This window comes from Balaenoptera physalus (genome assembly GCF_965194825.1).
Source record: "Balaenoptera physalus genome assembly, chromosome: X".
NCBI lineage: Eukaryota > Metazoa > Chordata > Mammalia > Artiodactyla > Balaenopteridae > Balaenoptera > Balaenoptera physalus.
In genome coordinates this window covers 121,233,244-121,257,245 of record NC_138903.1, presented here as the reverse complement: position 1 = coordinate 121,257,245, position 24,002 = coordinate 121,233,244, and the positions used below count along the sequence as shown (strand labels likewise).

At 42.2% G+C, this 24,002-nt stretch overlaps 1 protein-coding gene across 1 annotated transcript in view; it reads right to left on the bottom strand.

Annotated features, from left to right (window-relative positions):
- Positions 1-23,502, bottom strand: part of F9 (coagulation factor IX) — a 30,029-nt gene extending 6,527 nt beyond the window's left edge. Inside the window, exons 1-6 of the mRNA XM_082445377.1 lie at positions 22,220-23,502; positions 17,077-17,240; positions 16,848-16,872; positions 12,395-12,508; positions 5,898-6,026; positions 3,462-3,667 (exon numbers count right to left, since the gene is read on the bottom strand). Of these exons, the coding sequence (XP_082301503.1) occupies positions 3,462-3,667; positions 5,898-6,026; positions 12,395-12,508; positions 16,848-16,872; positions 17,077-17,240; positions 22,220-22,307 (726 nt within the window). The 5' untranslated portion in view covers positions 22,308-23,502. The remainder of the gene's footprint in view (positions 1-3,461; positions 3,668-5,897; positions 6,027-12,394; positions 12,509-16,847; positions 16,873-17,076; positions 17,241-22,219) is intronic.
- Positions 23,503-24,002: the final 500 nt, after the last annotated feature.

Sequence of the window (24,002 nt, the reverse complement as noted above, 5' to 3'; positions counted from 1 at the left end):
CACAGAGGGGATGCTCACTTTTGGCTTTTAATGGTTAACTAGACTCGTCATTGAAAGAGACTTCATCAAACCATCCTAGAGAATAATTGTCTAAATGTTCTGTTCAAAATAGTTTTGTGAGGCCAGATGAGATTACATATGTTATGTTTTCATTTCTGCTAATTGGAGCTGTATCATCTGAGCTAGGAAAAATAGAGGATTACCTTTCCAAGTGAAGATATATCTATAGTCTTAGGACCTTCCTGTAACATCTTCCTCCCAATCCCCCCCGCCGCCCCCCCCGCAAAAAAAGAGGAAGTTCTGGTTTGTACAGATGGTAACTGCATGTTGTCTGTCATGGGGGTGTATCCTAATCAAATGGAAAGGATTGGGTCTGTGTAGGTAGCTGTATAGGTCAAGTGCTCAGGTACCTTTAAGGATAGCTTCAGGCCAAAGCTGAGGAAAGCCAAGAGTGGGGAAAATGCTAAGACATTTTAAAGATTGTTTAGGCCAAGAATAGAATAAGGAATAGACAGACTGCCTCTCAAGACATATTTTGTTGGTTAAAATGGTTAGATACAGGCAATTGCATATGATACAGCCTAATATAAAAGATTAAGAAAAGCTTAACTACTTGGTTTCCATTGTATTCCGTTTTTATCAATCTCATAGAATGATCTTCAAATTATTAAATGTTCAATAATTTTGGCTAATACAGAACCTGAGGCCCATGATAAAACAAAAGAGAAAGATCTGGTACTTCACACACAGGGCCGGTCGGATCCTAACTCAAAGCAGAAGAGGAGGACAGAGCTCTTGGGGGCAGGCTTGCGCATGCTCAGGATTGTGGGCTGGCAGGGTCTAGTGCATGGGACCAAAACCCAATTAAAGCTTTAGAAAGCCGAAACACAGTGCTACTTCCTCAAATCTCTCACTATTAAGCTGTTGATGAAGGTGCTCTCATGGTACAGGTGTTTCGATTTCCCAACTCTAATGTTCACATTTTTCATTGTTTCCCTTTGTAGCTGTATGAAATTCGAGTTCTGTTTTAGTTTCCCACTCCGCTAAGGATATACCGACTCTAGGAAATAGCCTTTCTGTTCCTATATAAGAGTTAACCCTCTAGCTTCCTCTCTCCGCTCCTAAGTGGCCCTGCAGAGTCCCTGCTTCCCGTCCCCAGAGTTCTCCAGAGGCTCTGAGCCCAGCGCTGGGCATCTGGAGGGAATATGAAGGAAACTGGCCTCACACCTCCCTCCGCTCCTTTCTTGGGTGTTCTGTCACTATGATGTGGGGTCAGAGGTCAGAGGTCAGGCAAGCCTGCCTTCACCTTTGGCCTTGGGGGTCGGGGTCAAGGCGGCCGGAAGCGCAGGGGCTTCTGGGAAGCGTCTGCGGCTGACGCGGCGCGGCTGTGGCTGCGGCGGCGGCGGCAGCGGCAGCGGCAGCGGCAGCGGCTTTTCCTCTGGCCGGGAAGCGGAGACGAAAGCCCTAGAATAAGGTAAGAAATGCACGCGGCCGCGGACAAGCTGCGCGGAAGGTGAAGCTCGCTCCTTAGGGTCTCAGAGCTGGACGGGGTGGCTGCGGTCCCTAGCCTGTCCTGTCTCGTCTCCCACCAGGGGGGCCCGAGCCCTCGATGCTCTCCGGGATGGGGTTGTCCCGCCGCTGCTGTCCCAGTGACAGAGCAGCTTGAGTCAACAATTCCACGAACATCTGTTCAACCAAATCTCCTCCCGGAGCTGCCCAGCCCACGTGGCCGACCCAAGTGGTTGGAAAGGGCTTTCTTAACCGGGGCCAGGATCGACCTGCCTGCCTGGAACTTTCACCCGTAAGTCTACAAAGAAAAAGTCGTCGTCCCCTTTCTCTTGTGGCGCTTTAGCTCTCGCAGACAGCTCACCTAAACCTTTTCTTTAACAGACTAGACATTTCCAGTTCGTTCAAACTGTTTGTTACTCCAGAGGAAAGTGAACTCCGTATGTGCTGCTTTGTGGGATTGCTTCACCCACGTGGTCGCGTTATTTCCCATCCCCTTTTATTGACGCATCAGCATTTTGAATCACTTTTTTCTAGGTGACATTGCTAAACAGTATTTCCTATGTCAGAGCCACAGATCTAGTTTGGCCATTGAAACCGCAGCTGTTGCTAGCTTTCTCTTGATGCCTGGGCTGCAGCAGGTGTGTTGCATTCTTGTCTGCAATCAGATCAAGCATTTCCACCTTGCAGATTAACGGTGATATGGTCGAGCTGGCTCATCCACAAATGGGGAGAGATTCTGGTTGGTTTTATTTCTTATTTTGTCTAAAAGTGACTTTTGCACACTCAGTTTGTCTCCTATTTTTGAAACCCAGTAACCTTTTGTGAGAAACTGGGTGGACGTGGGTGTGGAGAGACAGTTCTCTGGTGAGGAAGGAATCAGTGTGAAAGTATGGCAGGGTCTTTCTCAAGTATCCTAGAAAGTAGCAAAGCTCTTCACTTTTGGAAAAAACTAAAACCTAGCGCTTGGTACCTCTACAGTCAGTAATCTTACTTCATATGGATGAAATGGCGAGTGAACGTGTATGTGCACAGGTGTGGATGAGTGATCTTGAACATTCCTAATGATCTTAGCTGGGCTCCATAGGAAGGAGACAACAGGTACACTAAGTGTGCAGCGAGGAGGACGTGAAAAGATTTGAAATGATGGGTATCAAATCTAGCCCTTGGCTGTTAACTCAGAAATGTGCACAGGTGATTTTCATGTGGGTTGTCTGCAGATAACACCTGGAGAAATGTGGGACTAGGTACCACGAGTCTACTGTTTGGTGTTTTGGAGCCTAGCTTCTATAACAAGTTTGTTTCCTTTGGACCAGTGCGTTTCAAATTGTAGAGTGCGTCAGAATCACCTGAAGGGCTTGTTAGTGCACAGATTGCTGGCCTCACCCTCAGAGATGCTGATTCAGTAGGTCTGAGGCATGAAAATTTACATTCCTCACAAGTTCCCAGGTGAATCTGATGCTACCACACTTTGAGAACTACAGCCTTTGACCAAGCCCCTGTCCCATATCCCCTGGTTCCAGTATCCCAGTTCTTGCCTTAATCCTTCCTGAGTCCTTTTAAAAATGCAGATGCCTTCGAAATAATTCAGTTTCTCTGGACCTAGAGACTTTTTGACTCTCACCGGTTCTCCCAGGGGCTGAAGCTGAAGTAATATGCAGAACCCCAGCACCGGTGACCTCGCTTCCAGACCTCCCTGTTGCTTGTCTGAAATCCTGCTGTGCTATTTCCTTGATGCCAAACTCTCCTTGACCTTGTATGGTAGCTGTCCCTGGACTTCTCTCTCACCGGCTCCTCACCTGTCAGAACTTCCTCATCCGGCTTAGTGTTGAAACACTTGCCTAAATACTTCCCTCATCCCAATAAGTCTGTCTGATGTCCTAGCCTCAGCCTCCCACCTGGCCTGGCCCTTGCCCACTGGGCTCCGGTTTTGACACACCATAAATATAGAGTACCTGCCAAGGGAATTGACCTCTTATGGCGTCTTCTCCACCAACAATGCGAGTGACGTCATTGGATGATTGGTTGCTTTGAGTGATGTTATCCAAAATTATTTCAGCTTCAGTAGAATTTTCATAGTCCATATTGGAAAAAATAGTCTCAGCACGGGTGAACTTCATACGAGTGTTTGAGACAGAAACTCTTCCACAGGGAAATGGCACTAGACAAATGGAAAAAAAAAAATTACTGTTCTGGTATTTCTCATTGGCAAGCAGAACTTGTATTACAAAAATGGAAAATGAGGCCCATCCTTGTCACTTCTGAGAATTAGGCCCGTCGATATTTTTTAAAAAATCAAATCAATGAATATAGTCTAAAACTAAAAGGTTAATTGAATTATTTTCATGGAAAGTTTTCAAACCCTTCATGAAAAGGACATTTGGCTCAGGAATCCATCATCTTTATGGAAATAGAAGAGGTGTTCCAGAATTGAATTTTGTAAGACTTTTATAAAGTCTCATGACTTTCTGTTTAGTTTCTTTGCTAAAAAGTCTTACTCTCAAGTACTGTCCCTGAATGGAAATCTGGTGCCATGTAACTTTGATTTTAGAATTAGGTAAGTGGGATGTCTGCTGCTTATTGTTAACAGGATTTCTTTCTTTCTTTCTTTTTTTTGGCCGCACCGCGCGGCTTATGGGATTTTAGTTCCCCGACCACCAGGGATCGAACCTGGGCCCTCAGCAGTAAGAGTGCAGAGTCCTAACCGCTGGACCACCAGGGAATTCCCAGGGTTTCTTTTGTAGACCAGAATGCCTTCTAGATTCCAAGCTGGACTTTAGGTATCCATTGGGGAGAGATCATCGTGATTTAATTATCTACCTGGCTGTTGAGTATTAACCAAATAAGTTATTGATATGATTATTACGGCCACATCTACCTGGGCACTGGCCACCTTTTACCTTGGGTTGGTTTATTTCCTAAAGAAAAGAAATCATCTACTGAAACACTGGGGACAACCAGAATGGAAATTTGTAGTCCAGCAAAGTCACCTCACATTTCATTTCTCACTTTCCTTCTATCCACATTCCTTATAACAGACATTTCTATAGCAACCAGCTGCGGCAGAGTATCATGAAGACAGCATGTGGTTGGGAAAACAAGAAATTAGTTCAAAATACTTATGTATAAATATAAATCATCAACAATAGCTAGAGAAAAGGGACCATTACTATTGAAAGGCAGAAAAGCTTATTTTAGGTTTGGCCTATTTATTCTGCTAAAGCTAAGGCTATATTCAAATATAACACTTAATAGTTGGAGGTGGTTCTCCATTTTTTTTTCCTCGCTTATAACAGAGAAGGGCTTATAAGGGTTTAGCTACTATGCTATCTGTCTACACTGGAAGTTAGGTTTCGAAGGTTAAAACAGATATACGCACACACTTCTCCCTAGGTAGGCTAATTTGAAGCAGTGCATGTCAAGAACCAGGTAGAAGGACAGGAGGCAGGCAGGTCTCTGAAGCATTAGAGACTCTTCATTTTAGTGCAGCATGTATACTCTTGGCTTCTGATGCTGCCTTTAATTTCCTCTGCCGGGTGCATTGCTGAGATAGGTATCGAACCCAGTTACAGAGGAATGGTGCGTGATTTAATGTACCAATTTAATAAGATATCAGGCTTTGGAAATGCAAAAGAAATTATATCTAGTTTGCTTCAGAAAGACCCCTCATTTATCAAATGTAATTGATCCCGCAGAACCTGCTTTTTTCAAAATCCAAGTTTCTACTGCCTTCTTTTTCAGAGAAGAGCAGTATGAGTTTGGAGTGGAGATGCTCTGAACACACCAGTCAGCTGTCAACATGGTGGCATGGTTGACATGAGTGGGAAACATTGCTTTGTCCACTGCTGTATAGATTGACTGTGCTGATCAGCCTGACACAACTTAAAACAGATGGTTGTCAGAACTATTCTGATGCCAAGCGTGTAAACTCAGCTGGGACCCAAGGATAGGAAATAACTTTCTTGGAGTAAGCCAGCCACATCTGGACAGATCATGCTTAGAATTCACTGTCCTTGTACTAGAAGCCTATCAGTCAATCACGTACGTATCTTTTATGTTATGGGATTACTACATTAATTTGACTTGGCGAATTACAAATATGCATACAGAAATCACACAGATCGATTGCTTCATGATATAAAGGTCAGAGAAAAAAATCGGACACAGCAAAGAATTCAGACTGAAGACAATTGCAGAATTTCTATTTAAAATGATGATGCATTTTGAAAAATTAATTTGTCCATGCTACTAGTCTTTTCTATGATTTCAAAAGGAAGTAGAAACAAGTAGGGCATAAAATTATGTAGGTTAGTTATAATGCAAAAAGTTCAAATATGGATTTGGAGAATGTATCTGCCGAGCTTAAAAGAAAAACTTATTTAGATTTTGACCTGCTGGTTCGCAGGACTTTTGGTCTTCTGCAAGTCGGTATCCGGCAGTACAGGAACAAACCACCTTGTTATCAGCGCCCTTTTTACAAAACTGCTTGCATCTGCCATTCTTAATGCTGCATGTTGCATCTGAAAGAAAGCAGAATCAACAGCAATAGCATCATTTATTTTTTTTTTAAGATTTTTTTGATGTGGACCATTTTTAAAGTCTTTATTGAATTTGTTACAGTATTGCTTCTGTTTTATGTTTTGGTTTTTTGGCCACGAGACATGTGGCATCTTAGCTCCCTGACCAGGGATCGAACCCACACCCCCTGCATTGGAAGGGGAAGTCTTAACCAATGGACCGCCAGGGAAGTCCCAGCAATAGCATCATTTAACATGCATTTCTAAAAAGTACATGAAACTACTGACTCCTGTACAGGTCAGATATAAGCTGGGGGCATTCATGGAGAGTGTGTGAACCTTGAGCTAAGAGTAGGGAAAAAAGATAAAATTCTTAATAAGGCATAAAAATGGTGGCAGCAATATATGTGATTTGGCATAAAACTGAAATTGTAGATATACTACTTTCACAGAGTCATAGAGTGCAATGAAAAAAGCTGTTTATAGATATACTACTTTCACAAAGTCATAGAGTGCAATGAAAAAAGCTGTTTATTAGAGTATAACATATTCCGAAAAGTACCCAGAATTTTGGAATAAGTTTTCACAAGGTGACTGCGCTTGTTTAAACAGTAAACAGATCAGTACATAGGATGTTATCAATGCCCCAGAAGCTCTCCTAATTCCCCCTTCTGGTCACTATTTCCTCCTTCCCAAAGTTACCATTACCCTGACTTATAACAGGGAATTAGTTTTGCCTGTTCATGAAGTTTATATAGGGAGAAGCTCCCAATATGTACTCCTCTGTGTCTTTCAGTTAACATTTTGTCTGTGAGCTTCATCCATGTTGTTTTGTATAGCTATAGTTCATCTGCATGCTGTGTAGTATATTCCATTGTATGAATGTTACTACCTTCATTCATCCATTTTACTGTGGGTGAATATTTGAGTTGAGTTTCCAGTTTTTGGCACTTATGTATAATGCTGTAATGAACATTCTTGTACATATCTTTTGGTAACATATGCGTGCGTATTTACTGGATATATACTCATGAGTGCAATGATTGGACCATGTGTTCAGGTTTAGTAGATACTGCCAAGTAGTCTTCTAAGATACTTGTGCAAATTTGGATTCCCACCATCAGCGTATAAGAGTTCCAGTTACTGGATATATGTATTGCGGATATCTTCTCCCACTCTGTGACTTACCTTTTCACCCTAAATAGTATATTTTGCTGAATAGAAGTGCCTGGTTTTAATATAATCCAGTTTTTCAAAGCAAACTTGAAGCTGGCTGACGTGAGTATGTGTCAACACAAGAGAATGAAATAGGGTCCTTTAAGGGAGCTAAATGCCAGAAACACTATGTGTTGACAAACGATAAGCATTCTACTGGCTCATATTTTCTTTACTCTCCTATACAATTTCCCTTATTAATATAAAATATCTTTCTTTGTCTCTTATAATGCTTTTTGTCGGGATTCTATTTTATCTGATATTAAGATAGCTTTGCCAGTTTCTTTTTGTTAGCATTTGCCTGGCAAGTGTTTTTACATCCTTTTATTTTAGCCTCCTGGTAGAGTTTTATTTTAGGTATCTCTTTTATCAACAGCATACAATTAGATTTTTAACTCCAGACTGAAAATTGTCATTAACCCCAATTCACATTAATTGTGATTCCTGATATATTTGGCTTGTTCCTGCCATCTTATTTTCCATTTTCTAATTTGCGTGCTTTCCCTTTGTTTCTCTGATGCGATCTCAATAACAGGAAGTAGCAGGGTTTAGGGCTTGCTGGCTGAGACCTGCTGAGTTAAGAGAAACAGGCTCTGCCCTTGGGCCTATTTCTGTCTCTAGAGCAGCATAGGAACACAGGCATAGGCACCTTCCCCCTTGCCTACAGGCTCCACAGCAGTACAGCCTTCAAGAGAAATGCTCACTTGTCAGTGCAGTTAGAACATGGAGAGTTTGAACATGAGCGACTGTGTTAGCCACCTCTTTGTGCACCACCTTAGTCCCCACCAGCCTCACCCACGTCCATCCCCAGCACCCTGGTGATCAGCTCTGCATGGACTTCCGCTGGCCTCGTCCAGGTGCAGCCTTGAATGGCCTGGGCTCAGATCTGTACTGTGTGCCTCTCGCCTCTTAGCTTGGCGTTCCCGGGTTGATGCTGAGGCCTGGGATGCCACGTGACCTCTAGGGGGCCCCAGCGTGTACAACCTGGTGATGCAGGGGAGTTAAAGCCCTACAGGCTGAAGTGTTGACCATCTGGAGAAGGATGCTGATGGACAGATTCTTTCACCTCTTCTCCCCTCCGAGGCTGACTCTCCTGAGGCCAGCTCACGTGGCTTCTTGGAAAACAGTCCCCGGAGATCAAACAATCAGTTGCAGATGAGGAGAGATGACTCCTTTTACTCTTGGTTCTCCTTTCCTCACTGCCTCACTCCCCCATCCCTTACTCTTGCCCCCCTAGAATTGCACACCCTAATAGATAAGCTTGTGTCACAGACTCTTTTTTCCTGGGGGATTCCAGGCTAACAGAGTGACTATATGGTTTTGGAGTATATTATGGAGTTTTGAGTGACAGATCTAAATTTTCTAATTACATTTTACATAGGTAGCATAGGCTAATGTAATGATTCGCTCATGTTCCTTACTGATACTTCAGGAAATAAGGGGAGGCAAATCAACTGTTACTAGGTGGACAGAGGAACCAGCCTGAGCTTTAACCTTCGCTACCAATAATCCACTAAGTGCATGATCCAGAAAGGTGGCACTTGGTCCTTTTTAATTATTTATTTATTTTTTAAAGACCTTTCTCCTCACTATTGGTGATTACATCCCTGGCTCTTCTCATGTTACTAGCAATCATTTTGTTGCTACAAAGCAATACTAGAGTGTTCAGCCAAATCAAATACCACCTGCAGGGAGTGTTCAGTCAATATGAGATTGTGCTAAGTTCACAGAGGTGGGTGGTAGGTGCTGACTACTTTGGTCCAGGCCATGCACAACGGGAATGGGTAAAGTCAGGGTGCTTTTCCCGATTCTGATGCTGCGTCCTTGGCTAGGTAACTAGACCTCTCTGTCATTTTCCTCATTCGTCATTGCTCTTTGCAGCCCAGTGTGTTGCCGCTGCTGCTGTCCTCTGGCTTGGTTTGCACACGCAGTGGGAAATATTGCTGTCCGACCAGCGGTCTTTTGACCTCAGGTAAAGAACTCGAGTCTGGAAAGAGAATAACAGCACGAGGAGTTCCAGTTGAGAGGTCTGTAGTCCTGGACCTCAGGGACAGTCACTGTGGGCCTCATTCATCAACAGTTTCTTGAGCACTCGGACGTCAGGCACTGTGTTGGGTGTGGGTTCTGCCTGGTCCTGGGGCTGATCTCAGTGCCTAGAATATCTGTGGAAGGACATGTCAAAGCATCTGTTCTTCTCCCTCCGTGTTAGCACAAATACCTCTTTCTAATTCCCCTCATGCCTACTACAAAAGTTACCGTGTTCTGCTTTATTTTACTCTGCCTTCATCTTCCCTGATATATTCATGGATGGGAAAACCAAAGCTTAGACAAAAGATGTTCTGTTTAACCAGTGTATCACAGAATATGCTGTTATTCGGCTAAACTCAAGATATTTTCTTTTTTCTACTCCACAGAAATACGCAGTAAATTAGTAGTGTCTGTGACGTGTTAGCAAAACGAAAAAAAAAAAAAAACTGTTTATATGCTTGTTTTTCTTTCCGTCCTCTGTTACTGTGGGGAAATGCCTCTTGTACTCTTTAGAAGGGACAGGAATGACCAAGTTCTTACAGACTTTGATTTATCTGAAAAGGACTCAGATGTGATGTGTAGCTGGGCACATACAGTGGTCTTTATTCCAGCCAAAGGGACACAGTAGCCAATTAATTGTTCTAACTAGAAAGCGTGCCCTGAATATTTGCACCTCTCTCCCCTGGAGAGGAGCCTGATGAACAAGAGAAGAGGAAAACAACAAGGATTTAACAATGGAAATCTCCTTCCCTTTCCGAGACAGGGTGAGGCAAGGGACTTGGGGCCCAGATACTCCATGAACTGTGCTGTTTTTCTAGCAGCTTTTGAGATTAGTCCTTAGTTCAGTTTGAAGCAACAGCTTAAATGGGAGTTTGTATATGCTTTTGCTTTCCTCTAGTGTCTGAGATAAAGAGCTTTTTGAGAGAATTCCCACTTTGTTTCTGAACTAAGCAAGCTGGGAGGATTTTTCTAAACCTTGATCAGATGGGCTGGGGGAGCTCAAGACACCCTAGAGGCCAGGTGTAATGGTGGCTGCAGAGCCCTGACCAAACCAAAACGTGGGGAACCCGAGAGGCCTGAGATGGTGCCCGTTGTAGACCTAGCACTTTTGCTGTGTAGATTGTAGCCTCACACACATAACAAAGCCTGTTATAGCAGTTTTGTGCTTATAGCTACATTCCTCAGGGCTCTTTGCCTCTTCTAAAGTGTCTTTATTTTTAAACTAAAGACATTTAGGAATATTTAATACTAAACACTGTTTTCAGTTATACTTTGCTACCACATGCCCTTCATTCTTAACGGAGACCAGTTGAGTCCTTCATTCCCTCAGCTCCAATAGTTATATTATTTAAGCTGATACTCCATCAGTTTCTGTAGATTTCCATAATAGCAGGATGGGATTTATCTAGGTCAATCTGAACTTGAAATTATAACCTTTCAGATGAAAGTAGCACTTCAGAGGTGTTGAGCTAATGAACACACCCATAGGAAAGGGAACCCAGACATCGGTTTGTCCCCATGCTGGGAAGCCTGCAGGAGTGGGAGTCCAAGCCTGGGGTACAGTTCATCCACCTGCATCTCCTTTTTTCTTTTTTTTTTTTTTTAATGTTTTTGCCCTGCCACCTTTTCTTTTTCCTATCTTCTATTCCTTTTTATCTTTTGGATCTCAAAGGAAGATGATCAATGGATTTCTCTTTAGCACTGAAAGGATTTCTGAACAGCATTAGAGATGACTTTTTCCCTTCTCAATAGGACAAGTGCAGCTGCTGCGTTTCATTTTGTTTTATGCCCTTTTCATCTGTGTGTCAGGTGGGTTGCCATAATGCCTTAATAGAGTCTTGCTAATTTTCTACTCTTTGCCCTTAGTCATGTAGCCTGTGGTGTTAAATTCTTTCCCTAGAACTGCATCTCTATTCTTCTGGAGTTTCAGAGGAGAAAGAGAATCCGTCATTAGCACTGTATGCTTTTCACAATCACGATACCAGTAATCCTGCATCCAGAGGTAATAAACAAGTAGGTAAAGGACTTTGGGGTTTGCTGTTCCAATTGCCAAAATCTCAGAACAAAAAAATTCTAGGATATGCAAAGAAAAGATGCACAGTGATCCTAGATTTTCTATGTAACTCTTTCAGCTTTATCAGTATAGTCAAATTCAGGAATGAGTTTTGATTTTTGTCAACAAATTTCATATGTGAAGTGGTTCGTATGCGTGGAGAAGTGCCGAGTATATGGGAGAATTGGCCTTCCCATACCCCATTTCTTTACTTAGTTGACTTCCACTGCTTTTGTTGATAGCAATTTAGTCATGAGTTCTAACAATTTTATGGGTCAGTTTTCTTTGTGTTTTGTGGGTAGCAGTTAGAAGAATGGGTTTTGGTCAAACCAACTGAAGTTCAAATGCTGGCTCAACTGTTTACTGCTTCTGTGATTTTTGAGCTGTTTGAGCTGCACTTTTCTCACTTGCGTAGAATGGAGATGATAACGGTGCTGACTGCATGTGGTTGTACTGAGGGTGAATATGCTAGTGGAACATCGTTACCACTTCCTACTAGCTACCAAATCTTACTATTGTTCTTCATCTAGTTTCTCGAGTGCATCCTGGAAACTATGACTGCAGATAAAATGAATGTTTATAAGCTTTGAAAGTATGTTTTATACAATGGAATATTATTCAGCCTTCAAAAAGAAGGAAATTCTGTCATAATCAACAACATGGATGAGCCTAGAGGACATTATGGTAATTGAAACAAGCCAGTCGTAGAAGGACAAATACTGCATGATTCCACTTATATGAGGTGTCTAAAAATAGTCCAACACATAGAAGCAGAGAATACAATGGTGCTTGCCAGGGGCTGGGAGGAGGGGAAAATGGGGAGTTGTTGTTTAGCAGGTATCAAGTTTCAGTTATGCAAGAGAAATAAGGTCTAGATGTCTGCTGTACAGCATAGAGCCTAGAGTTAGCAGTACTGTATCATACACTTCAAAATTTGTTGAGTGTAGATCTCATGTAAATGGTTCTTTACCATAATTTAAGAGAAAATTATGATACATACACATTGCATTTTCCAGTTGCATCTGGTTTCAAAGGGAAATTTTGAACCACGAGTAATCCAAAGGTAGTTACTTACCTAATTCACAGTTCTTTCCTTCAAATCCAACTTGACACCAACATTCATAGGAATTAATGTCATCCTTGCACAGGCCGCCATTTAAACATGGATTGGACTCACACTGATCTCCATCTTTGAGATAGATTAAGAAATTGAATTAGCAGATCCATTGCTTAGAATGCTTAGTCTTCCCTGCACAGATTCATGGAGAGGGGAGCCTGATTTTAGGGTCAGAGCAAGACTGCTGACCTGGAAACCAGCTGCTTATGGGATGCCCCTGTCTTCCTAAGTTTCTAAAAACAAGTAAAGGTTCTTAGGCTACCATTGTCCTAGGAAATGGCCCTGAGGAAGGCATGTACGTTGTTTATGTAACTGAAGGGAGGAGGAAGAGGGAAAAGAACGTCTGAGTATAGAGATGTATTCTGTCAGCAGAGTGTGAGAAGAATTTTCAATCCTTCCTTATCGAATGATGATGGAGTTAATTCTAAATGAAATCACATTGCTTCAGCAATCATCTGTGTGTTGTACAAGGCTTGCTCTGTCACAGGTCTTGTAGAGCAAGCTGAGCTAGGTAACAGATAGCAACTCCACCCAGGGACCTGGCAGCCTAGGCATGGCGCACATGCATCCACGTCCTCATCTTATCACTTCACTTTTAAGCAGAGTATGCAGTGATGGTTCCAAACAGTACAAAATATGCTTTACTCCTGAAAGATATTCTACTGTCTGTGATTAGGTCCCAAATGGTTTGGTAAAGTGAGAAACGACTTTCAATACAAAGAATTAAAAAAGAAAAAGTTCTGAAAATGTGCTTTATTTATATATAGATTGGCTATGTTTCCTTCCTACCTTTCCTGAAGTTTCTACATTTGCAGAGTTCTGGAGAGCCTTTGAAGATACTGGTCATCAGAAAACAGGAGGAAGGAATAGGTAAAGAGGGGAAGGGTCAGGATGTGGAGGGAGCCTTTAAGTGTGGTTTCTTAGAGCTCTGCCTCCATCCGCGCTTCTAAGGAAGCTTCAGGAGAAAGGGATGCATAGAACCAGAAGGGAGGCTGGTGTGCACTGTGAGCTGAGAGGGAGCCCTGAAGAAAACTGGGCGCGAGATCAGCAAGGCTTAATGTCTGAGTAACAAAAGAGTAAGTGATAAAGATGATGTAAGAGTAAAACAGTGAGCGAAAGGGGGCAATTTAAGAGAAATTTCTATTGGTCGTTCATATTTTAGAGCCGAGCTCTGTGACATCTAGTGTGTGGACCCTTGCCTGCTCTAGGGACAGCAGTAGAGTGTCTGTCGTGCTCGCTGTCAGTAGCATGTTTCCAGGTCCCACTGGCTGGGGGTTAATACCCCTTTTTAGGAATAGTCCCTCTCTGGAAAACTGCTTGTTGTAAAAATTAGACCTTGTCCCCTCTGCCCCTTGATCCAGTGTGCTTTTGCACAGATACTTCAATTTGTTCCAATTCTATGAAAACAAAATACGTTATCTCTGGTTTATTATTATTGATGTTCAGAACTGGTCTAAAAAAACGAGCCACATTTGCACTTTATGTTACAGACCAACGGAGCTGAATTATTTAGGATGTTTCACTGAAAGGCTCTGGGCTTGCAGCCAGCTACACAGCAACTCATTTGCTGAGACATATCTTTAAAATGAGTGTCATTTCATCCCGCATTTAGTCCTCCTTTGGGTGCTTGTCTGTGTGTACTTCGGGCTGAAGCAAAGCCACAGACTATAGGGGTCAAAGACAACAAGGGGCAAGACCTTGCCAAGTGAGAGCTTCCTGTTTAAGCCTACTAGGTGGTGGTTTAATGAATAACTGCATTTAGATTTGAAGGCCGGGAGGGGTAGTAGAGAAAGTGGGGATTGGGCAGTGGAGAATTTGGCTCCGTGACTCCCTAGCTGGGTGACCTTTGACAAGTCATTTAACCTCCCTAAACCTCAGTTTCTTCTTCTGTAAAACGAGGTTCATAGTGCTTTGCTCACAGGGTTGGTGTGAGGATTAAAGGTGACAGGCACTCTGTAAAGGGCTGGGCAGATGCTGGTTAATGGGGTTGGGCGATGTTTCCTCTTCACCAGGCTCCTTACTTGGTGAGATGATGGAAGAGAGTAGGGCAGGGGTGAGGGGCCTGTGTCCCTACCGTGTGAGAAAGCCCATACAGGGAGAAACAGCATAGGCTATTTTGTGGGGGTTGGGAATCTTGACTGCAAAGTGAAAAGAAGCCATAGAGTTGGGTTTTCTTTTTCTCTTTTCTTGTTTTTGTTTTATTTTTAGCAGACAAAGCAGTAGTGACAGTGTAAAAAATTAATAAACAGAAACCTCAGTTAAAGAGAGTCAAGAGGGACTTCCCTGGTGGCGCAGTGGTTAAGAATCCGCCTGCCAGTGCAAGGGACACGGGTTCGAGCCCTGGTCTGGGAAGGTCCTACATGCCGCGGAGCAACTAAGCCCGTGAGCCACAACTACTGAGCCTGCGCTCTAGAGCCCGCGAGCCACAAGTACTGAGCCCGTGTGCCACAGCTACTGAAGCCCTCGCGCCTAGAGCCCGTGCTCCACAACAAGAGAAGCCACCGCAGTGAGAAGCCCGCGCACCATGAGGAAGAGTAGCCCCCGCTCGCCGCAACTAGAGAAAGCCCGCGCGCAGCAACGAAAACCCAACGCAGCCAATAAATAAACAAATTTATAAAATAAAAAAAATAGAGTCAAGAGACTGGAAGGCAGAGCTCTCATATGAAAAGCCAGGAACTGTTTGTTTACTGTAGCCCTCCTCACTTCCTTTTCCCCTCTCTAAAGGAGTTGTCTGCCCCCTGCCATGCAGGGACTTGCACCTGGCTCATGGTGGTTGTAGACCCTGAATTGCAATTCTCTGCTGATCCTGAATAAACCCATCTTTGCTGGAGTCTGTTTGTTTCAGGTCAACAGCAGAATCATGCCCTTGATGTTTTCCAGGTATCTTTACCTGAGTTACAGTAAACAACACAGCCTGTGACCTAGAAGGCAGGGAGCCAACTTCAAAATATGGTGTTTAAGAGGTACTGATGAACCCCTACTCACAGGTGGGAGGCCAACTGGGTGGGGGGTGGGCAATGAAGGGACCATGAGAGTTTAAATGCAGCCAGGAATATTTTGGGAGGAAAGGTAGAAATTGATTTGCTTTAAAATACAAGATCCAAAGTTTTAAATAGATTAGAAATAGAGAATAAAAAGACTTGTTTGGACTAACTGTAGGGCAATGCCTTAGTAGAGAGTTGGCGTGGTAGCATTCATTACTAAGAATGAGGAAAGGCAGATAAAGCAAATGTAACGGAATGGACCTCTTCTTCCCTCATGATTTAAAAACAAAGTGGAGAAATTATGAGTTACAAGAGTATGAATAAGTCCATTAGTGTCTACAGAATAGAATCTGGGAAAATAGAACTGATGGAATTCAGTGAATTTGCTGTCCAGGTTAGTTTCTGTCCATGCAAATGGTCTTAGGTAAATCAAGCTGGGAAAGTTACACTGCCTCAAAATCCTGCTGCTGGATTTTAAATTAGTTTTAAAACTTACTTGTCATTAAAGTTTTGACTTTTCCTCCTTTTGGTCAATTCATTCAACAAATATTTACTCAGTGCTTCTGTACCAGATACTGTTCAAGGTACTAGGACTACATCAATAAACAAAACAGTTGAATACCCCTGCCAACATGAAGCTTGCATTCTAGTGAGGTGGGAGACATAAATAGTATATGTAAGACCATTTTATGATACCTCAGTGGTGAAAATTGCTGTGAAAAATAATAGAGCAGGATACAGTGTCTAAAGTGATGGGGTTATGGGGGGCAGGTTGAAGTATTAATAGATGATCAAGGCAGGCTTCATTGAGAGGGTGACATTTGGGTAAAGACCTGACGGAGGTGAGTGAGTGAGCCTAGGGGAACCTGGCAGAAGACCGTTCCACATGAAAGGAACAATCAGATCTAAGACTTTAAAATGGAAGCATTCCTAGAGCATGCAAGGAGCAGCAGCAAGGCCAGGATGGCCGGGGTCCCGAGTGTGAGGAGGAGAGGAGGTCAGAGGGGCAGCAGGAAGGGAGGGGCTGGGCAAGCAGGAGGGCCTTGTAGGCCGCCAGAAGGAGGAGGACTTTTAAGTAGTATACATTTAAGTCAATCAGCATTCTCTGATTCTCTGCTGAGGATTGCAAACTCTCATTCAGTCTCAGATGCAATTCTCTTTGGTCTCTCCCTTCCAGATTCCTGGGGTGGAACGATGTTCCTTTTGAAGCCCTAGGAAGGAGTAAGCGTATCTGCCAACGGATATCTCCCACGCTGGCATAAACCTGGAGTCTCTTCTCACCATTCAATTTTGGGTAGAAAGAGTTGGACTTATTTTTCTGAGCCCTTTTGACAGAGTTTAATATATTATATGTTTATACAGAAGAAAAAAATACATAATTCTCAAATGTTTCGTATACTAGTTAGAGGATAAAATGAATTGCTTACCAACATATTGCTTCCAAAATTCAGTCTATAACGAAAAAGAAGACAAGTTAATGGTACTATTTAAAATGTTTTTGATTTGATTCCTTCTCTATTATAACATTTATAAAACACGTGTATGTATAGATATTTTAAAATTCCAAAGAGAAGTATGGTTCCCCCGCCCCTTTTCTTTTTAAAGGTTTTCTGTTCTTTGCTCTGCATCTGAAGGATGTTATGTGGAAATACTCACAGTTTTCTCAGTGTTTTCAAAAACTTCTCGTGCTTCTTCAAAACTACACTTTTCTTCTATACATTCTCTCTCAAGGTTCCCTCGAACAAACTCTTCCAATTTACCTGAATTATACCTCTTTGGCCGATTCAGAATTTTGGTGGCATTTTCACGATCAAGAAAAACTGAAATTTAAAAGAAAAAGAAAACATCATGAAAATTAAATACATCTCTTAAGAAAGGATTTCTTTTTAATCCAAGTAATCCCAAAGCCAATTTATCTTTGGGGCATGGAGCCAAAATCTATGATGTTCTCATGGTACTGTATACACATGGAGATTTAGGAATTAAAATTCAATTTTACTCTTAGTCAAAAGAACTCTGGTAATAAAAGGTCAGATTTTCAATCATATTTGAATTCACTCTGGATGAAAAAGAAAGTTCTCAGATAAGCAGTTAACTTCACACTTTGTCATCATTTGAAAATAACTAATTGCAGATCCTTGCAAGGTGATCCATCACGCTGGCCGGACTGTGTTTACAGGACGCAGTTGCCCAAATGACTTTGCAACACATTTCCCTTGGAAGAGCAGAAGCCTAAATGCAACCCTGCTGTCTCTCACTAGATAGTAAAGAAAAACCACTGCATTCATGTTTTTTTTAACCTTCAGACTCACAGCACCTTAAGTTGGCACGTGTTCTAGGAATTCCAGTGACATAAGTCTTTCTCTGGGATTCAGGATGTGGTTTATTTTAGCTCTGTCTAGCCTGTTAGGAACGCACTCCTGAACTCTGGAGGATTGAGGTCTCTAACCTAATTCTCCACCCCAGCCCCTCCCCGCCACTCTCCAATCTCAGTCTCTTCTTTCTGTTTCACTCTCTGTCTCTGTGTGTGTTTCTCTCTAGATAGAGAGATACAGATGTAGTATCTATATCTATAACTAATAACAGGAACTCAAGAAGTTGCCTGGAGTTATTCCTTTCTTCTAGAGACCGTCTGATACCATCTCAACAGGACCAGGTGTTTATAACATGAACTTTCCAGGGCATTTTGGGACTGTTTTCTCATTAGTGCCAAAAAAAAAAAAAGGAAAGGAAAAGAAACAAACCGAAGTTCCTTATTTCCATTGCAGCTGTTCGCTTTATGGAGCCTTCTAGTCCCTTGACAGCCTCTCGCTTTTCTCTTGCTCTTCAAGTCCCCTTGGGCTTTACTTTTTCCCTGAATTTAGCTTAGACTTTTTCTCTTCAACTCTTCCCTTGCCAACTTTCTCAGTTCCCTTCACCCCTTCTTCAGTGCTGCAATACCCCGCAATCCCAGCCACTAGGTCAGTGCCGTCAGCTGCCTCTTCCTTCCCTTCCCAGGCAGCCAGGCGCCCTGGGAGAAAGCCACAAGCTGCAAATGGGTGCCATGGCATATCGACGCCTCCCAGCCTCCACCAGGCCCTCCTCTCTGCTTGCCAGTTCATGTGCTTGGCCCTGGGCGCTCCTACAGTAGCATCTGTGTCTGTATCCATTTACAGTGCGGTCTAGTGGAAAAATAGGGGTTTGGAGTCAGAGCAGACACACCTGGATTTGAATCACATGTCTACCAGCTATTGGCAATGAGACCTCAGGCAAGTCACATAATCTCTGCAGCTTAACTTTGTCAAGTGTAAATGGGTATAACAGTAGTATCATCAGACTGTCTACCTCCCAGCGTTGCTGACAGGATCAGTGAGATAATGTGTACAGGCTGGTGTGTGTTGGTTTTCTCTCTTCCTTTCTACTCCTCTGTCTGGTCTGCCTTCCTAATTTTCTCCATCCCCTTTTTAGTTAATGCACTTTTCTGTGGCTCTTTCTCTTCTTTACCGCCATCCATATAATGAAATGACTACCGTCAGGATCAGCAGTGACCTCCTAAAGGGTAATTTTGAGCTTCTGTATTTCCTGCCTGCTCTGAAACATTTCTAATTGTTGATCTTTCCCTTTTCAGGGTGCTCTTTTCATGAACTCGCTCTCTCCTGGTTCTCCTCTTCTCTCTGATTCTTGTTATTCATCCACCACTTGCATCCATTCATTCCCCTTCTTCTGCTTGCCCCTTATATGTTCAGAGTTCTCCCAGGCTCCAGCCTCCAGCCTCAGCCTTGTCCGTCTTCACTCCATACGTCCTTGCTAGGGCCGGGGCTGGGGCGAGGTAAACAAGGCCCCCAGGGCACAGAATCTAAGGAGTCACTCTCTCTCAGTGTGTGCAAGTATGTTTATGCCCTGTGTGCCCTGCTTGCCTCACCCTAGTCCAGCCCTGACTCAACACAATTTTCTGAGCACTCACTACTGCCAGGCACTGTACTGGGTGCCACAAGATCCATGCTCACTCCCTGGATCCTCACACACGTGGTTGTAACTACTGTCTATACGACAGTGAGTTCCGACTGTCCATCTCTAGTCAGATATATCTTCGGAATTCCGGATTGTCTTTCCAACTTTGTAACTGTCCATCGTCATGTGGCTGATAAGAGCTGATGTTTATTTAATGCTTCTGATGTGCTGGACAATGTGCTTGGTGCTTTGCATCCATTATTTCATTCCCTTCGCACGGCAGTCCCATGAGAGAGGTGCTGTCGTCTCATTTTCGTAAATCAGAAAAACGGAGGTTCAGAGAGGTTAAGTGATTTGCCCCAAGTGATATATTAAAGTGTCAGAGCCAGAATTTAGACATTGGCAGTCAGACCGCACAGTCCGTGCTCTTAGGCACTGTGCTGTATCCTAAGTGCTCAAGACATGGTCTTTCCACTTCCTCTAAACCTGTTCCCCTTCCATACCCACGTGGTTAAGTCTTATCATTTCCACTTCCTCAGTGTCACTTGCATTCCATTCCCTCTTCTCTGTCTGTACAGCTAATGTCCAGGTTCAGGCCCTCGTGCCTTCCCTGGATGATTACAGTAGCCTCAAGACTGGTCTGCCCTTGTCTGGCCACCCCTTCCTCACACAGTTCATGAGAATGTTGCCAGGCCGAGCAGCCTGAGCCAGCCATCAGTGGTATTCATGTTTACACTTCTGATGACTCCACATTGCATTCTGTTGTCCAAATTCCTTAATTTAGGGCCTTCCTTATCTGATGACCTGACCCTGCCTCACCTGTCATATTCAATATTGAAAGCATACTTAGTTCCTGAAAGACCTCACATTCTTTGTGGATCTGGATCTCTGCACGTGAGTGATCCTCTCTGCATAGGGTGACCTAGATCAGTCATTTAAGGAGAGTGAACCTACTTATTTTTTAACACCCAGCTCAAAATATTGTCTCTCTGTCAGTGTCTCCCCAGTTAATGTGTTCCTTTCTCTGTGCCCCTTTAGCACCTGGTATACATCTCCTCATGTTATATTGAAATCTCTCAGCTGACCTCATGGTGCTTTAGGTCAAAGAGGGAATCTGGTTTATCCCCAAGCCCCTAGTACCTTGCCACAGTACCTGGCACCGTAGTAGTCACCTAGTTTTGTAAAGTTTTGTAAAGCGTGTGGACTGAAGCTGTCTTTCATTTATTTCATTCATTCATTCTAAATGAAAGACAGGTTGGGTCCATATGCTTTACAAAACTGAATTGGTTTTACGGAACACATCTGATTTCAAAATTCTAAATTGATGCAATAATATCTAAGGGCAGCAGCCATGAAAATGCAACATCTCAGAAAATCATTCATAGAAACTGCTTTTAGAAGCCAGTGGCGGTTCAACAGCAGAGGAGAGCACTGCATCAACCCTGTCCGTGCTTAGGGAAGGCCCCTTGGCGCTCCGCTCAAGGACCTATTATCTCTGACTAAGGTGACTCCGGAATCACACTGCCTTTCTCCTCACCATTGTCTGAGGGTCATATATTTAACCTCCCTTCGGGCTTATCTCTTCTAGTCATTATCTCCCAAGCTCTGAAATCCTAGTCCTTTTTTTCTCTGAATCTATCCTCTTTCCTACATCTGAGGTCTTTAGGGGGGCAGCAGTCCTCTTAAAACCTCCATCATCTCAGCACTTATCCTGAAGGAAGGGTTTGGATCCTTTGTCCTCCTAGATTTCACACTGATGAGATGTGTGTAAAGACTTAGCATTCTGTCCCACTTTGTGAGTGTTCGTGCTGAATTTCTTTATTGCTTGACTCTAGCCAGTTTGCTGGTTTGATTTAACCTCTGCATTCTTGTACCATTATTTCTGCATTTCAGTGTGACATCATGTCTGGCGTGGGAACCACGGGCCAGTCTGCTTTCTGGGGATGCTTAGGGTTGGCACCCCTGATCCTTGCACTGTCAACTACTAGATTTGATTGTAATAGGTTGACAGGTAAGTGTGATAAATGCTTCCTGTGAGAACATGCCGTTTGTCTAAATGGGGTAATTTCTTCCCTATGTGCCTGCCTTTGGGGAATGCATAAAGTCAGTAAAGTTGTGAAAAAAAACCAAGTGATGTAAATTGCTTTAACTAAGTTCCTACTCGACATCAATTCTTGGACTTGCTTTGCTGTCCTAAGAGCTCAAGTGAGTATTGAGTTTCTGCCTGTATTAACTCCAAGATGTTTAGAATCAGACAAAATAATTTCTTCCTCACCCATGGAAAACTTCAGTGATAAATAACAACTTACTAATGAAAAGTTTGTATTTTAACTAAAACTTTCAACTGAAGGTATATAATTTTATAGACTAAAAATTAGAGGCATGACTCATTAAATAGTTCTAAAATTTTGAATCACATCATGTCTTAAAATCAAACTTTTTGTGTAAATAAAACCATTGTTTTTGCTTTAATGTTTCCCATTTTGATTTCAAAATAATGAGTTAAAAACCCACAAAATGACAGTTAATTTTTTCTCCACATTCAGCTGTTTCCTTGTTAAAACATTTCCCCCTTTTAATTTTTTTTTTAACCAAGGAGATGACTTTTCTAAGGAATTACATTGTCAAATCATAAGCCCAACAGTGTCCATTAAAAAATGTACTATAAACATTGTAAATCTATTTAGTTTTAAAAATGAGGAAGAACCAGTACCAGAGAACTAGTACTCACCAACCCACATGCTAACTAGTAGAATCTTAAACATTGTGGTCAAATCCTGTAATCATTATTTAATGAAGAAGACAGCCCCAGACGTTTCTATATCTAAAAGCCAAGCACATTGAATGTATCTTTATAAAGGAAACAAACCTGTACATTCAGCACTGAGTAGATATCCTAAAAGGCAGATGGTGACGAGGCCCGGTGATTCTGCCATGATCATGTTCAGGCACCGCATAACCTTTGCTAGTAGATTGTGCAAGTAGCAAGGTTGACAATTGTTCCAAAGTACAAGCTGAGCTGTATTTACTTCTGGGAAACAATGTCCATCTCCCTCAGTGGGTCTTTGGGCTGTTTGCGATGTCCTCTTGGGTTAAATGAAGAGAGGAGGCAGTGGCCATTGTTAAGCTTCACCTCTGATTCCATGGGCTTCTGTCACTGTGGCTGATCTGAGGCTGAAGCAGGAAGTGACCCATCATTAGAATAGGGGGAGGTATAATGGCTGCAGTTGCTGTGGCAGCAAAATTCATCATAGGATCCATCTTATCCTTGTCAGGGAGCATTAATGTCATTTAGTTGAAAGGTAAAGAGATGGAAAGAATGAAGTCATTTTGTCACCCACCTTAAAACATCTCCACTGCTGATATCTCTTGAGTCACCTGGTGGATCCTTTATGTTCCTCCTCATAACAAGGAGCTTATAAACTTTGTTGTGCTGTGTACCCATATGGTGAAACATATGGGCCCTGTCTCAGAACACATGTATGTATGAGTGTATGTATATGCATATATACTTATGTATAGAAAATAAGTGTTATAAATATTATTATGTAATAGTTCATATTGATATACCACTTCACATGTAATATAAAAACTCATAATAGTATACCAACATTTACCTACCATTCTTTGTGCTGTTGTTGTGATACATTTTATTTCTAAATTAAAAAAAATTTTTTTATTGGAGTATGATTGCTTTACAGTGTTGTGTTAGTTTCTGCTGTACAATGAAGTGAATCAGCTATATGTATACCTATATCCCCTCCCTCTTGGACCTCCTCCTCCCATCCCACCCATCTAGGTTGTCACAGAGCACCGAGCTGAGCTTCCTGTGCTTTATAGCATATTCCCACTAGCTATCTATTTTATGCATCGTAGTGTATATATGTCCATCCTGATCTCCCAGTAAACCCTATATTACCTTATTCTGCCTCAAGCAATCAACAGTCTTTCAAAGAAATTTAAAAATGAGGAAAGATATTTTATATTTAGTCACATATTCTTCATTTCTTTGTGTAGACCCAAATTTCAATCTGTTAGTTTTTCATCATTGTGAAGAATTTTCTTTAATAATTTTGATAGCGTAGGTCATCTTTTGATGAATTTTCTCAACTTTTGTTTATTTGAAAATGTCTCCATTTTACGTTCATTTAAAAAAAGTAATTTGGCTGTATGTACAATTCTAGGTTGACTTTTTTTTTTTTTCTTTCAACACATTAGTCATCCTGTTGCCTTCTGGCATGCATTGTTTCTGATGAGAAGGCAGTGAATATTCTTATCATTTCTTTTCAGCAATTGGACTACAATGAGCCAAGGTATTCTTGGGGTTCATTGAGATTCTTGGATCTGTGGCATTAAAATTAGGAAAATTCTTGGATCTTATTTTTCAAAATTTTGTCTTAAAATAATTACAGTTATGGGAAATTGCAAAAACAATACAGAGAAGTCCCATATACCTTTCGCAATGTTTATATCTTACATAAATATAGTAGTATGATACCAAAACCAGGTAGTGGACATTGATTGGTCTGTTGTATGTGTATAATTCTGAGTGATTTTATCACATGCATAGATTTATGTGACCACCACTACAATCAATATACAGAACAATTATAATTAACAATTATGTCACCACAAAGGTCTCCCTTGTGCTG